Source organism: Dromiciops gliroides, chromosome 4 (genome assembly GCF_019393635.1).
Source record: "Dromiciops gliroides isolate mDroGli1 chromosome 4, mDroGli1.pri, whole genome shotgun sequence".
Lineage (NCBI taxonomy): Eukaryota > Metazoa > Chordata > Mammalia > Microbiotheria > Microbiotheriidae > Dromiciops > Dromiciops gliroides.
Window position 1 is genome coordinate 414,263,495 of NC_057864.1, and position 16,177 is coordinate 414,279,671.

A 16,177-nucleotide genomic window follows, 5' to 3' on the forward strand; every position below is an offset into this window, starting at 1 on the left:
TGCCAAAAAACTAGAACAATATTTGCTCTTACCTCAATGTTCTTAAATCCCACAGTTTTATTGCATCACCAATAGCTGTGGTTAGGAAAAGATTGTAATTCTCAAATGGTTGTGCAGCAAATGCTGATCCCTATAATGTGGAAGACAAAATGAAGACAAGATACATTTTCTAAAAGCTGCACCACCCAATATTATCTTAAACTACAATGACCAAAAGAATATTATAAGTTTCAAAATTCAGAAATAAGCTACATTTCATTTTTTAGCTTCTATTTTCTGTATTCAGTTACTGGAACATGGTCAGAACAGTGGAGGAGAAGTCTTTAGTAAGTAAGAGGTGGCCAACATTATTTGAATTCTAAGGATAAAAAATGTTTAAAGGTTATTGGATTTAGCAACTAAGACATCATTACTGACTTTTGAGATAATAGTTTCAGTAGAGTGTCGGGGTGCTGATAATCTGATTGCAAGAAGTTGAGAGATAAGAGGCAGAGGTAAAGGAAATACTTTTAGACTACGCTTTTTTGGAATCTGGCAACAAAGGGAAGTAAAGAAAATGCTTAAATCTGAAAGAGATAGTAGAGTCAAAGGAAGGTTTTTTGGTAGAAGTGAGATTTGTTTTTGTTTTGTTTTTCCCTTAGGAGAGATGAGTCCTGAAACTGTTTGGGGTGAGAAAATAAGAAATCACTGGAAAAGGAAAGATTGAAGAAAAGGGACAAGTGCATGGTCCAAAAGGCAAGCTTTTTTCTGTGGTGATTTTGGCCTTCCATCTTTCTCCAAAAGAGAAACATATAGTAGTCTATTCCAGTCTCTGTAGTACAGCATATTCTGTAGCTAAACCTCTGTTCTAGTGACAAATGATTGGATTTGTATGTGATTTTCTCTAGACCTTTCTTCTCTCCTTTCCCATATTTATTTGAGCTAGGAATTGCTATGCCGCATACTAGTGAGAGATTACAGACAACAGGAAGGGATGAGATCAAGAGGAAAGTAGAGAGTGTTGGCCCTAACAAAAACTACTTCTTTGAGTCTGGAATGAAGGAGGAGAGAACTGATGAAGACATAGAAGAGTAGAGAGATGCGAAGCTAAGAAATGTAGAAGAAAATAGAATATCATAGAAACAGTGATGAATTTGGAATTGGAAGAATTCTGTTCAAAGCCTGATTATGCTACTAAATATGTGATCTTAGACTACTCACTCAAACCCTCTTGGTGGCAGTTTATCTGAAATTGATGTTAAAATTTTGTTTTTACACATATTTTGGAAAATAAAATTCTATTCAAAAAAATAATAAAAAGAATGAAGAGAATGAAGTAGATGATCTATGAGGCGCCTTCTTGTCTAAATCTCTGATCTTGATTTGAGGTGCCATTATTTCAAGGCCTCTTCCCCACAACTAATACCTTATCATCACATGTATGTTACCCTTGGTTCTCAAAGGCTGTAATAACATAATCCAAATTCTGGCAGGTGCTACTCTCCTAAAAAGTTTCAATCATGATCCTAGATACAGACTTGTGTCTGCTTTCTGAAGATGAACGTAGCTAAAAATAGAAAGGCTGGCCAGTTGGTATTAAATTCTTTAGCCATAGTAACCCATAAAACAGAGCATAAATGGGTTGCAATTTGTATTACTCAAGGAAATACCCAAAGCAGTAGATTCATTTGATTACAGAATATCTGAGTATATGGGGCAGCTAGGTGCCATAGTGGATAAAGCATTGTCCCTGAATTTGGGAGGACCAAATCTGGACTCAGACAATTGACACTTACTAGTTGTGTGACTTTGGGCAAGTCACTTAACCCTCACTGCCCCACAAAAAAAAAAATCTGAGTATTATTAGTAGTAATAATATTATCATATTTCCTTCTCCATTTTTACCCCCATTTTATCCAGTGCTTTCTTCCCTTAGTATCATATGGCAACCACTGCTCGGCTCCCCATACATCACCTAATCTGAATATTATTTATCTTATTAACAAAAATACTTCCTATTTGTTCTACTCACAACATTGTTTTCTTTGTGTGTTTGTAAATATCATGTGGGATAATTTTCTGAACTACTCTGTTATTTCATATATTTCCTCAACTAAATACAAAATTTTGTGTTTCCCACTGGTCATGTTATGAAAAGACTATAATCTTTTGACAAAGCATTTAATGTTAGAAATACTGTTTCAAACTGTAAATTGTGTGTAAAGTAATGTAGAATATTTGTATTTGTAGGAAAAACATTAAAATTATATTCATTATTTACTTGCCAAAACAAAAATTTATATGCAGTCAATCAATTTTGCTATGCTGCTCCAGGACACTATTCATGTGTTTATGATTAGAAAGTCTGTGGCCAATTGTTATCACCACCTTGATGAATGTATCATTCCACCTTTATATTATGTTGTTGTTCATCCTTTGTTTTTATTTTTTGTTTGTTTTTGGTTTGTTTTTGGCAGGGCAATGAGGGTTAAGTGACTTGCCCAGGGTCACACAGCTAGTGTCATGTGTCTGAAGTCAGATTTGAACTCAGGTCCTCCTGAATCCAGGACCAGTGCTTTATTCACTGTGCCACCCAGCTGCCCCCTCATCCTTTGTTTTTAAAGAGTACTGATGACATTATGGGGTGATATCTTACCTTGCACAATTGGAGTTAGTCAAGGCAAAGTTGCACAAAATTGTTAGCCTCACTCACTCTTCCAAAGTTATGAAAGTCCAGTGGCAAGACAGAAGTCAAGATGACTGTCGTTGGCCAAGATGTAGTGCACGACCTCGGCATCTTCAATGTCTGACCAAACTGTAAGCACCCTATAGTGCCTGCTTCAGCCACCTTCATGGCTTTTGGAACTAATTGTTCTCATACACCCATTCTGCCAGAGGAAGTCTTCAGATGGTTTAGGTAGACATCCCCTTAACTTACCAATGGGTTTGAGGCTTGTCAGTTATCCTTAACCTGGTTTAGCCCATCTGCCAAGACTGTTTTACTGACTTGTAGCTTTTACACAGGCTACAGCTTCTTGGAACCACAGGTGAGAGTTGGAGGATCGATGGACACCAAATATGGCTGAGCAGCCTTGAAAAGAGCTTAGCAAGCTCTCACAGCAGAGATGCTCATCCTCCATTTACAACCCTTTATAATATGTATTACACACATAAGAGATACATATCTCAGAAATGACTGCAGAAATACATGCTAGAGACTAATATGAAGGTTTTAAATTTTAATTTGCTATTCACATATTTTGTGGCTTTATGTCTTTATGTCTTTAATGCTTACTGATGATTTCCTTAATATTTGCCAAAAATATTTGGATTTCCAAGATATTTTGATAGAATAGGGGTGGAACATTCAGATTTTGGGACATCCTAGGAAATTCAGGATAGGAAGAATACAATAGAAATTGGGCAAGAACTTAGGGACCTGTAGAGTATCCTGCACTTTAGATAGGAAGAGAATAACAGTAGCCAGTTCAGTCCTAGAAACAATGGCTAATTAAAAAACTAGTAAGCTGGCTTTGTTGTTGTAGTCTAATTTTGTCTGTCTAGTCATGAGAGAACCTATTATTTTTATGAGTGAATCATCACAAAAAAGGACCTAAATCTGCATTGTTTTTTTGCTATATTTTGGGAGGAGGAAAAGAAAATATAGTTATGGCATGTACAAGTATATGTCTCTCTAGTTAGTAACACAATAAAATGAAAAAATAATAAATCCTGCTATTACCACATACTTAAGGTAACTTTATAGGATTAAATAACAGAGATCATTTTAGAGTTGGCATACTGGTATATTCAAGGAAATCTATTATTGGTACATGACTAATATGGTTAGTACATTTAAAAATAATTAAAAATGACCTATTTTACATCTTACTGGAAATAAGACATTTGTGCACAATTACAATTTGTGCTTCTCATGTTCAGTTCAGTCGAGACTACATGAGTAGCAAGTCCCATATGGCTATGGTTAAGTTGAAAACTTTGATGTCCACTATGTAACTGGACAAATATTTAAGAGATGTTCAAAAACAAGCTATTAAAACACTGAAGACAGCCTCTGTAAGCTTATATGTTTCCTTTCATTCCATTATATACCATTCAGACTTTTATTTTCAGGAAGTCAAACAACTTTTTTTCCTATAAGAAACCTCAATAATATTTTTCCTAATATATTGCCGATCATCCAAGAGGCTCCTACAGTGGTTCCCAAAACATTCCAAAAAACCACTGAAAGGAAACTTGGAATGGAGGTAGGCTGTTAGACTGACAACTGAAACACTAGCTGTTACAAAGGTATAAGGAAGAATTTTTTTAAACCAGTCACTCAAACACACACACCCATAATTCCTCCAAAAAAGGCCATCATGAGCTATCAGGAATATCAATTACTGGACACATTCTGTTTAATGAAGGGAGACTAATGTGGGTTTTAATGTACTAGTATCACTTAGTTTATGACACAAGAGCATTATCAGTGACAACTGCTGTATGTCATAAGTTTAGAAGACCTGGAGTTATGAAGTTTCCTGGAATATTTAGTCAAAAGAAGACTTGGGAAAGACAGGATTGTATGATGTGGAAAGTATTGACCTGGGCATAAGAGCATGTGTATTCTAGTCCCAGAGGTGTCACTACCTTGTGACTGAAGGCAAGTCATATATGCTTTCTAAGTCTCCATTTACTCATCTATATACTTATGAGATTGAACTAGATGATCACTAAAGTCCTTTATAAGACCGTAGGATTATAAAAAGAAGACTCTTAAAAATGAATAGGCAAATTAGAAAGTTATTGTGTAGTTTTTAAAATGTGGCACCCCATCAACTGGGAAATGCCTTAACAAACTGTACAGAAATGTAACAAAATATTACTGTGCCTTAAGAAATATCTAATATGAAGAATTCAGAGAAGAAGGAGAAGAATATATAAACAGAGAAGAGCTGGGAAACTGATCTATGATTTCCCTGATAAAGGAAATTCCCTGAGTGAGGAAACTTCCTGTAACATGTAGGTTGGCACCTTCTCTACATATAGTATTTAGACTTAGAGAATTGCCCAGGTTTCTAAGAGGTTAAGTGTCTTACTCAGGCTCACAGAGATAATATATGGCAAAGGCAGGCCTTAAATCCATGTCTTTCTGTTTTTTGAGGACAGTTCTCTATCCAGTGAAACATGCTGCATATGAACTGAAGTAAAGATGTAAGTAGACACCCCCCTCCAAAAAAAATGACTATAAGGTAATTGGAAAGAACAACAAGACAAGAAAAAACTTAAAACTGAATGCTATATAATTATAATGATAATGCTTGGTTCTGGAGTAGTACAGTTATAATGCTTCCCCTCTCCATTTGGTGGAGGCAAGAACTATGGTGTGGAATATTGCATATACTATCAGATGTGGCTGATACATTGCATATGTGTTTTTTAATCTTGTTTTAAGTGGTGATTTACTGAAGAAGAAAACAAGTTATATTCAGAAGTAAAGATGATATTAAAAAAAAAATGGTCACAAAAATAAAAGCTTAAGGGGCAGCTAGGTGGCGCAGTGGATAAAGCACTGGCCCTGGATTCAGGAGTACCTGAGTTCAAATCCAACCTCAGACACTTGACACTTACTAGCTGTGTGACCCTGGGCAAGTCACTTAACCCCAATTGCCCCGCAAAAAAAAATAAAAATAAATAAAATAAATAAAAGCTTAAAAATTAAAATGTGGCAACCAGACCTGAAAACTCACAATATATATTTAAATAACCAACCCTAAAAACTGTTCAGTTGTTCAACAATACAGGGGGAAAAAACCTCCTTTTTTCTTACCTTAATTCAAAGACAGGCAGTTTATGATGCTCATGCCACATCTGTAGTAACTTAAGGGGGACTACCACATGTCCCTTTTTTTTTTTCACTCTCTCCCTTATCTTTCTCATAACTCCTCTCATTCTTTCCCCTACCTTCCCCCTTTCATTTTCCTTTGTTTATATCTTAGGTCTGCTAATTGTAGTAACAGGAAATGTCTATCCCCACTGATGGCCCTCAGGATTAAAGAGGGTTTTTTGGTCCCTGCCTTTGAGTTATGCCAAGACTTGGAAAGACAACTGGGGTCCAGGACTGGAAGCCAAGATAATAAGAGATAGGCTAAGGACCCCATGACTGCCACACTCATCTTTTCCATACATTATCTTGTAGATAGTAGGCACTTGTAAGTGGTAAAAATAATAATAATAATAATGCCAGGGACTAAGGACAGACATCAAGCAGTCTTCAAGGATGGCACTCAAAAGCATATTGAAGATACTTAAAACATGGAATCAATCAAGTCAAGATAAAAGAAGCAAATCAGAGTCTACGGCAAGCAAGAGTCAGGAATCCAGATTATCCACTAATTGATGGAGGTTATAGAGATAAAATAGTGAACATGATTCTAGGGTAGGATCTGTTAGTCCTCTAGAAGCTGTTCTATCTACTTTTCTATATATTTCACACTGGCTTGAATGACTGAAGTTTTGTAAGTCTTTTCCAGAGGAAAACAAAGCCATTGTTGCTCACCCAGACTATGTTAAATTAAATTGAAAAATCATAAAACACATGTAATGTGAATAAAGGGAAATAGTTCTGGACTTGACATTAGGAAGACGCACATGCAAAAACTGCCTCTGACACTACCTTTGTAACTGTGGATATCTCTCTCGGCTTCAGTTTTTTTCATCTATGAAATGGGGATAAATAATAGCACCTACTTCACTGGGTTGTTATAATAAATGCACAGTGCTTTGTAAACTTTAAAGAACTACGTAAAGGCTAGCTACTATTAGATAGTCTCAAATATTCCTTCTGACTCTCTACATTAGCTAAGTGTTCCCAATTCTACCTTTGCAATACTTCCAGCAGATGATATAGAAGACCTGAGTTCAAGCGTGAGATCAAATACTTCTGTAAAATGAGGGAAATCACAACTGGACCATCTCCTTCACAGGGTAAGTGGAAGCTATAATATGAAATGTATCCCTCCCCCAAACAACAAAAATAAGAGATGGTATGGCCTACAACTGAGAAATCCTAACTAAAATCTAGCGACATTTATTCTATGTATGCAATGCCTCTTTTTTTAGTTATCCTTGGATATATAGTTCACATTCTAAAACTGACATCTGTCCTGTTCCCCCATCTCACATACACACACACACTGCTCTCTTTTCCATGCTATCTCATCTCTGAGTCTATGCACTCCAAATTTTCAATGTTCTGGTTGCCCCAAAGAGTTCCAATTTCCCTTTTCCTAAAACAAGATAGTGTTCAGGGAGCCACAACATTCTATGAAGAGAGTCACCTCCCTGTGTACACACTCCCTGAAAATTAAACACATTTTAAAGTCTCAACTTCCCAAAACATACCTTTGCTCCATGGGAGTGAATGCTATTTAGTGAGATTGCCTCCCACACTGGTTCAAGACCTCTTCCATTCTTTTCCCCTATTTCAATCTCTCCATTTGCCATATTTCCCACTCTTCTGTAGCCCTTCATTGATGAGAGTCTACAGGAGTTCAATTCCTTTTATTCTTTACCTGGACTTAATTAGGGTATAGTACATATTTCCTTCTATTAACTTCTCATCTCCTCCTTTATATACCCTCCCTTTCTGCAATTTATTCCCATAAAATACACTGATTTACCTGTAAGTGGGGAGAGAGAGGGGAACTCTGCACACTTTAGTCCATGGTAATTCAGGTCTATTCTTCCACCATCATACTTCTCCTATTTTTTTTTAATAATCATTTTATTTATAGTTTTGGTTTCCAATTTTTATCCTTCTTTCCCTCCCTCCCCTCCCCTCTCTGTGAGGAAGCAAACAATCAGATATGGGTTATACATGGATGATTATGCAAAACATTACCATATTTGTCATGTTGTACAAGGAGACTTGATTAAAAGGAAAAAAAAATGAAAGAAAGTGAAAAATAGCATGCTTCAGTCAGTTCCTTCAATATCAGTTCTTTCTTTGAGGGTGGATAGTATGTTTTATCAATAATCCTTTGGAGCTGTGTGACCCTAGGCAAGTCACTTAACCCTTACTGCCCCCCCCAAAAAAAATAGTCCTTTGGGATTGTCTTGGATCATTGTATTGTTGTGAATAGTCAAATCATTCACAGTTCTTCATCAAACAATACTGCTGTCACTGTGCACAATGTTCTCTTGGTTCTGCTCACTTCACAATACATCATTTCATACATGTCTTTCCAGGCCATTCTGAAGTCATCCTGCTTGTCATTTCTTATAGCATAATAATATTCCATCACCATCATATACTAAAGTTTGTTTAGCCATTCCCCAATTGATTCTCCTATTTCTTTAAATTCAATTTTTATACTTATCACCCATGTAATTTTTTTTTTATTTAAAATGTCCTAATGGTCCTATGATGCTATTCAACCTGATAAGTATCCTTTTGATTTTTTCTTTTAATAGACTCTAGAAATGGAGTAATTTATGTCATTAGTTATTCTTTCCTTAGTAGTTGCACTTATTCACATTTCTTTTGTCTATATTTTGAAGAGTTTGCAAGTTAATAGTATTCTTATAGCCTTTTTTTGGAATTTGTTTTTATAGTTTTGTTTCAAATCTTTTATTGAATGTCCACCTTTCTTCATTGATAGTCTCAAGATGTGCAAGGTATGTCATGTTGAGCTATTTTGTTTTGAAGGAATAAACTATTCCTTTCCTTTCTGCAATTTTTGGCAGATGTAGAATATTCTTACATTATCTGAATTTTCTTTCCGTTATATCTTCCAGTCTTATCCAGGCTCCCAACCTAGGTATTATTCTCAATTCCTCACTTTCTCTCACACCCAAAATCCTACCAGCTGTCAAGTCCTATCAAGTTTCCACAATATCTCTCATAAATGTTCCCTTTTCTCCTCTGACACTACATACAACCTGGACCCTGGTCCAAACCCTCATCATCTTATGGCTTGACTATTGAAGGCTGCTCTCCCTGTCACAAATCTCTCCCTAACCTAATGCATTCTCTACTCAGCTGTCAAAATTATCTTCTAAAGTACAGGTCTGACCATATCATTAATCTTTTCAATATACTCTAATAGCTCCCTATCACCTCCAAGATCAAATATAAAATCCTCTCATAACCTGGCTCCTTCCAACCCTTCCAGGCTTCTTACAACTTATTCACCTCCACGTACTCCTCTATTTGGAGACACTGGCCTCCTTGTTGTTCCTATCACAAGACATTACATTTCCTGATTCCAAGTGTTTTCACTGGCTGTCTGCCCCATGCCTGGATTGCTTTTCCTCCTGGTCTCCATTTCCTGCCTTCCCTGACTTTCCTTCAAGTCACAGCTAAATTCCAACATTTTACAAGAAGCCTTTTCCCATCCCTCCTTTAATCTCAGTTCCCTCCCTCTGAGACTATCCCCAATTTATCATGTATATGTATATGTATATGTATATGTATATGTATATGTATATGTATATGTATATGTGTATGTGTATGTGTATGTGTATGTGTATGTATATGTATATGTGTATGTGTGTGTATGTGTGTATGTATATGTGTATGTGTATGTATATGTGTATGTGTATGTGTATGTGTATGTATGTGTATGTGTATGTGTATGTGTATGTGTATGTGTATGTATGTGTATGTGTATGTGTATGTGTATGTGTATGTGTATGTGTATGTGTATATATATATATATGGTTTGCACATAGTTGTTTGCATATTGTCTCCTCCATTAGACTCTGAACTCCTTGAAAGAAGGTACTCGTTATTGGTTTTTGTTTTGTTCTGTTTCAGAGGGCTTTTTTGGTTTGTTCTTCACTTTTCAACCAACAAGTGGTTGCTAGAGTAAAAATAATGAGAATTTAGGTGGGAGGAGCCTGTTCTCTCATAGAATTTACAACAGAGAGGAAAGGCCATGATACTCTGGACTTTAGCAAAGCAAATTTTAAGTGGTCTGCAGAAAGGATAGGTAAGACACTGTGATTTAGGATTCTATAGAAGTATGCTTAAGGGAGGATGGCAAACTCAAAAATGAACATTTGAAGGGATGAACAGAGAATTCATCAGTCAACATAGATCTTTAAAAGATATGCACAGAGGAGGCAGCTAGGTGGCGCAGTGGATAAAGCACCAGCCCTGGATTCAGGAGGACCTGACTTCAAATCCGGCCTCAGACACTTGACACTTACTAGCTATGTGACCCGGGGCAAGTCACTTAACCCTCATTGCCCTTCCCCAAAACGAACAAAAAAAGATATGCACAGAAGATGGAAGCAATAGGACTATGAATACAAAAAGATAAGATGGGTCTTCAGGAGGGCTAAATTTCAGAATTTTCTGAAGCTGGCAAGAAAAGCAAATGAAAACCAAAAGGTACACTTTAGTAATAGCAGGAAAAGATGAGGATAAAAGGGGCCAGACTCCTGCTAGGGTGGATGGGGAAATGATAACTCAAAGAAGGTAGAGCTTCCCAAATCTTATTTTGTTCTATTTTCTATGCCAAGGAGAATAACCTTCTCACTGGGAAGAACACACTGAATATTGCAAATAGAGTTGATAATCAAGATAAGCAAAGGATAAGAAGAGTGTTTAGCTGCCTTTGATGAATTCAAGCCACTTGATTCAGATAAACTGACTCTTAATAACCTGGTAGATCAGAAAAATGCTGTAGATATAATTTACCCAGATTTTAGCAAAACTTTTAATAAAAGACATTCTGTTAGTCTTGTGGAAATAATGGGAAAATGTGTATTGGCTGAAGAGATAATTATATGGATATGGACCTAATTAAACATCATAATTAGGTAAACTGATATAAATTTGCATTTGAGAAGTACTTTTTTAGATACGTAGTCCTACAATTTTATAAACTAAACTAAACTTCTGAAACAATACTTACTTTATTCTGGCAGATCTGATGGGCTGATCTTGAGTGAATATCTGAGATCACTGCTGCACTGCAATCTACATTGAGATCAAAAACTTCCAATGCTTTGTTACTTCCAGTGGTGAGAACAATATCTACAATATTCTGAGTTAAGATCAATTTACAAGATGCTAGTTCTTGGGGTAAGGGAGTTCATCAAGATCTTACCAACAGAAACTGAATAGTTTCTAATTTTTAAAAATAGCTATTTTTGAAAACAAAAATATGAATACTAAAGTAGATAATCATTTTAACAAAGACTTTCTGAAACTATCAAAATTAAAAATGAATTATGAGTGAATTTTAAATCAAACAAAATGATTATCTTTTCTAACTATTTGTTGCTGGTTGTAAAACCAGATCATGGGGCAGCTAGGTGGTGCAGTGGATAAAGCACCGGCCCTGGAGTCAGGAGTACCTGAGTTCAAATCCGGCCTCAGACACTTGACACTTACTAGCTGTGTGACCCTGGGCAAGTCACTTAACCCCCATTGCCCTCTAAAAAAAAAAAAAACAGATTATGTACATATTTGTGTAAAATGACATTAGTGATTTAACAAGCTTGGTTATCTATTTTCTTCTGGCCAACAAAGGTTCTTCCTTAAGTTACAGTATAAAGCAGTTGGAGGATTTGGGGAGGGGTAACTAGAAAGGTAGGAAGGGGCCAGGTTACAAAGGGATTTGAACATTAAATTGAGGGTTTCATATTTGATCTTGTAAATAAAAGACAGCCACTGTACTTTATCAAATGGGGGATGGGGTGGGAGGAATAGAGGGAATAACATCATCAGATCCATGCTTTAGAAAGATCAATTTGACAGCTGATTGAAGGATAGATTGAAGAAAGCCTTGAGGCAGAGACCAACCAGCAGGCTATTGCAATAGTCCTAGCATGAGGTAATGATTGCCTGCACTAGGGTGGTGGCAGTATCAAAGGACAGAAATGGGTATATATGAGATGTTCTGAAGGTAGAAATGACGATAAGAAGAAGAAACAAGGGAGGAAAGCTGCTATTTCCTTCCTGATTCTGACCAGCAGATTGTCCCAAAAATCATTAATATATATTAACATATATATAGTGTGTATATGTATATGTGTACATGTACATGTACATTTATCATCTCTCTCCCCTTCCCTCCTTTCCCCTGTGTCTGTGTCTGTCTCTCTCTCCCTCTGTCTCTGTTGCTGTGTCTCTGTCTCTCTATATAGATAAATATGTATAATGCCAACATCTAACAGAGCCTAGCATATAGCATGTAAACCCTTAGTAAATGATGCTCCCTGAAAAGACTTTTTTTCTAAAGTAAAAAGGAAGAGAAACTTAGGATTAAGTGACCACTCCATTTTAGATTTTGTGATGGAGAGAACCAAAGTATCCATAGTTTAAGATGTTGCCTAAATTTGGGGAGAGCCAATTTCAAAAGCTTCAGTGAAAGGATAATGAAGATTCCATATGTAGTGGGAAAGGGTGATCAAAAGACAGACTGAGTCCCATTTCTCCCTTCTGCCTAAGACCATCTGACGTAAGGAGCCAACAACAAAAATAATAATGAGTTAATCTTTTTGCCCTAGGTAGATTTGCAGTAATTGCATTCACACTGAAAAGGGTGTGAGACCTTAAATAGCTTACATCTTAAGTGAGCTACTTACAGATAGCAAAAGATGAGAAACCAGAAGCAATATATTCCATTTATAAAAGAAGTGTACAGATCTATTTATACTTCATTGTTCTTTTAGGAGTTATGAAAAACTTTCTCTATTAATTCAGTGGAATTACAGTCAATCCTCAACATTTGTGTGTTTAACTTTCACGACTTCAAGCATCCCCATGGTTTTATTAGTAACCTCATTTTCACTTTTGCATTGACAACCATGTACATTCATGGCTAGGCAAAGTAAAGAAAAAAATGCACATAAGTTTGTGTTACAGCTGGTATTCTGCGGGATGTTTCACTGATCTTGTTCACCCTACTGTTGTAAAGAGTTTCCTGTGCATTTGTTGCATGTTTGCATTGTTTACCTTTAAAACTCAAGTTTTGTGCTGTAACTGTGTGCCCCTGTCAAATACCTCTAGAGAAAAAGAAAAAGAAAAGAATTGTATGCAGAAAAATGTGTTTTCTGCCAATGTCTAACAAAATATTAGTTTTTGGTGGTCATGGGGACCTCACCCCCTATTTCCCATAGAGTCAATGTATCAACATTTTGTCTTTTTTTTTTTTACTTTTTACACGATTTTCTAGGAACATTACCCTTGCAAAAGTTGAGAATTGACAGATAAGAGAAGTTAACTGGTGATTTGCTGAATGATCTGCCTTATCCCTGGTGGCCTTCAAAAAGCCAGCTAAGGGGCAGCTAGGTGGATGAATGGATAGAGCACCGGCCCTGGAGTCAGGAGTAGCTGAGTTCAAATCCGACCTCAGACACTTAACACTTACTAGCTGTGTGACCCTGGGCAAGTCACTTAACCCCAATTGCCTCACTAAAAAAAAAAAAAAAATTTTTTTTAAAAGCCAGCTAACTAGTTCTTCAGAAAACTCTGTAGAGACTCATCTTAGCTGAAAACGAGTAACCCCTGGCAATGAAAAAGTGAGCCAGCTATGAAAAGAGCATAAATGACTTGAGCATAAATGACTCAAAAGCCTTTTCCCTTGTGCTTCTTACAGAAGGCCACATGGAAGGGGGAACAAGAGTTATCTGTCTTCTATTCTCAGGGGCAATGGAAACTTGCAGTTAACAGCAACTTGCTGCATAGTAGGCAGAAAGTGGGTCCTCAGAACACATCTGAGGAGGTACACTAAGTTGTAGAGAGAAGAAAGGTGCCAGGAATCTGGTGAAGCAATAGCCCAAGCAGACCTCTCACAAAATAGAAGCAGCTTAAGGACACCATGAGAAGACCTCTGGCCCTACAGTACTAAATAAAGGCTTAAACTGCTTTGCCACGGTTTATTCACTATGTGTCTACCTCTTTACTAGTACAATATATTCTGTGTATACCCCTTGTTCCCACTGAAGCTTCATGTATTTGTAAGGATAGTATACCCCAGGTTTTGAGGGCTAGGGGAAGGATATTTATAGCCATTTTTCTTATAATGTCATTTAATTAAATGCTTTCTTTTGATCTAACCATGTCAACCAACAATAAAGATTAAATTACCAGTGGAAGTTCATAAATTATAGTTTTTAGATGAAATTCAGAGCTCCTTGAACTTGGGGCAATTGTTCCTTTGATTTGTATAACCTATGAGTGTCAGTTCAGATGTGATTGCCCAGAAAAAGTGGTGCTATACATAAATTAAAAGTCTTCCAGTTGTGATAAAATAATGGGATTTGGCAGATAGCCAAAGGCCCCACCTGAGATTAATTTAGAACTGATTGAATTAAGTGAGATTGATCTTGCTGATTAACCTACTTAAAATTAATTCAATTAAAGCCACACCTGGCTGACTCCCAAGAGGCTAACCAATCAGCTTGAAGCAGTGTGTAAGGACCGCCTCTCCTCCGGACCTATAAAAAGTTTCCACTCTCAGTTTGCTCAAGCAGTTTGTGGTTGAAGCAGGTTCCTGGTGGAGGACTTGAGGAAGAACCAGACCAGGTTGGAAGTCTAGGCTAGATGGCTTTTTCTTAACTTTCTGAACTCCACGTGTTATCTTTTTACTAATACTTAGTGTGCTTTAATAAATGCTTAATGTTCAAAGACTGGTGCTAAAGCTTCTAATTTAAGGTGACCATACATTTAGATTTTAAACATCACACAGGCAAGTAGCTACTAGAATGTCCCAGAGATTTATGCTTGGTCCTGGACTGTTAAATATTTTTATAAATGACTTAAAGGTGTATAAGATATGCTTCTCACATTGAATTACAGAATAATGGAACAAAAATGTAAATATTGAGTTAAACCACTGGGCTAAATCTACTAAGTCATTTAAAAAGGATAACCATAAGGTGATAAACCTGGGTTTAAGAATTCACCTTCAAAAGTACAATCAGTGGGTGCTATGAATGAACAGGAGGGAATCAGAGAAAGATCAAGTATAGTAGAGGACTAAGAATAATAACTAAACACAGTTCAGTATGAGTTAATAGTGTGATATAGCAGACCAAAAAAAAGGGTTGTAAACATTAAGCAAGATACCCCTTTAAGGAATAAAAAGGCTATATGGTTCTGCTGTATTCTGTCCCAGTCAGACCACATCTAGAGTACTGAATTAATTTGGGGGCATCACATTTTAGAAATAACATTGAAATGCTGGAAAACATTCAAAGAGTAGCCAGGACAGAGAAAGGTCTTACAACATTATGGCATAACAGGATCCAGGAAAGGAATCTTCTCATTTATAAAATGAGGAAATTAGAATGGATAACCTCTATTGTCCCTTATGATCCCATTATCCTAAATTGACAATATTTAGCCTGGAAAGGGACTAATAAAGACATAATGGCTCAAGTGTTTGAAAGGCTGTCACTCAGAAGATGACTTAGATATGTTCTCTTAACTAAGAGCAATTAGTAGAAGTTACTTTAAGGAAAACTTAAACTTAAAGTAAAGAAAAAGTTTCTTAGCTATTAGAATTTCCCAAAAGTGGAATGGGACTGCATTTGTGGTTACATAATACCCCCACTATATTTAAGCAAAGGCAGGATGAACACTTGCAGGTATAAAGGGCAGCTAGGGAACTTAGTGGATAATACCCTAGCCCTGAAGTCTAAAAGACCTAAGTTCAAATCTAGCCTTAGACATTTTCTAGCTATATGACCCCAAGCAAATCACTTAGCCTCTAACTGTAAAATGAGGGTTAAAATAATACCTATCTCACAGGGTCGTTATGAAAACGAAACGGAATGATATTTTAAGGCATTTAGCACAATTATTGGGACACAGCAGGTACTTAATATTTTTTCCCTTCCCTTACTCTTCCCTCCCTTCCCCTCCCCCCAAATTATAAAAGGAATTCTTGATCAAGTATATGTAGAACTTAATGGACTCTTAGTCCAGTCCAAATAGGAGAGTATGGGATTCATTGGGGATTCTTGTCTATGTGCTTCCGTAAATTTCATTTATTTCATTCATTCATCCCTAAAGAGCCTCTCAGTACATCAGAAACTTTCCTCTGGTCCATTTATTATTTGGTGGATATCAGTGCGGAAGATGGGGTCTGCCCATTTTCTATCCCTCCCATTTGCTCTGTAGTTGGTCTCCTTCCTTTTATACTCATATATGTCTTCAAGAGTATATTTGACA

The 16,177-nt window shown here is 36.6% G+C and overlaps 1 protein-coding gene across 1 annotated transcript in view; it reads right to left on the reverse strand.

Moving 5' to 3' along the window:
• The window catches only part of WDR27 (WD repeat domain 27), a 164,267-nt gene that overhangs the window by 72,103 nt on the left and 75,987 nt on the right, over positions 1-16,177 (reverse strand). The window contains exons 22-23 of the mRNA XM_044003517.1: positions 10,908-11,029; positions 33-130 (exon numbers count right to left, since the gene is read on the reverse strand). Of these exons, the coding sequence (XP_043859452.1) occupies positions 33-130; positions 10,908-11,029 (220 nt within the window). The remainder of the gene's footprint in view (positions 1-32; positions 131-10,907; positions 11,030-16,177) is intronic.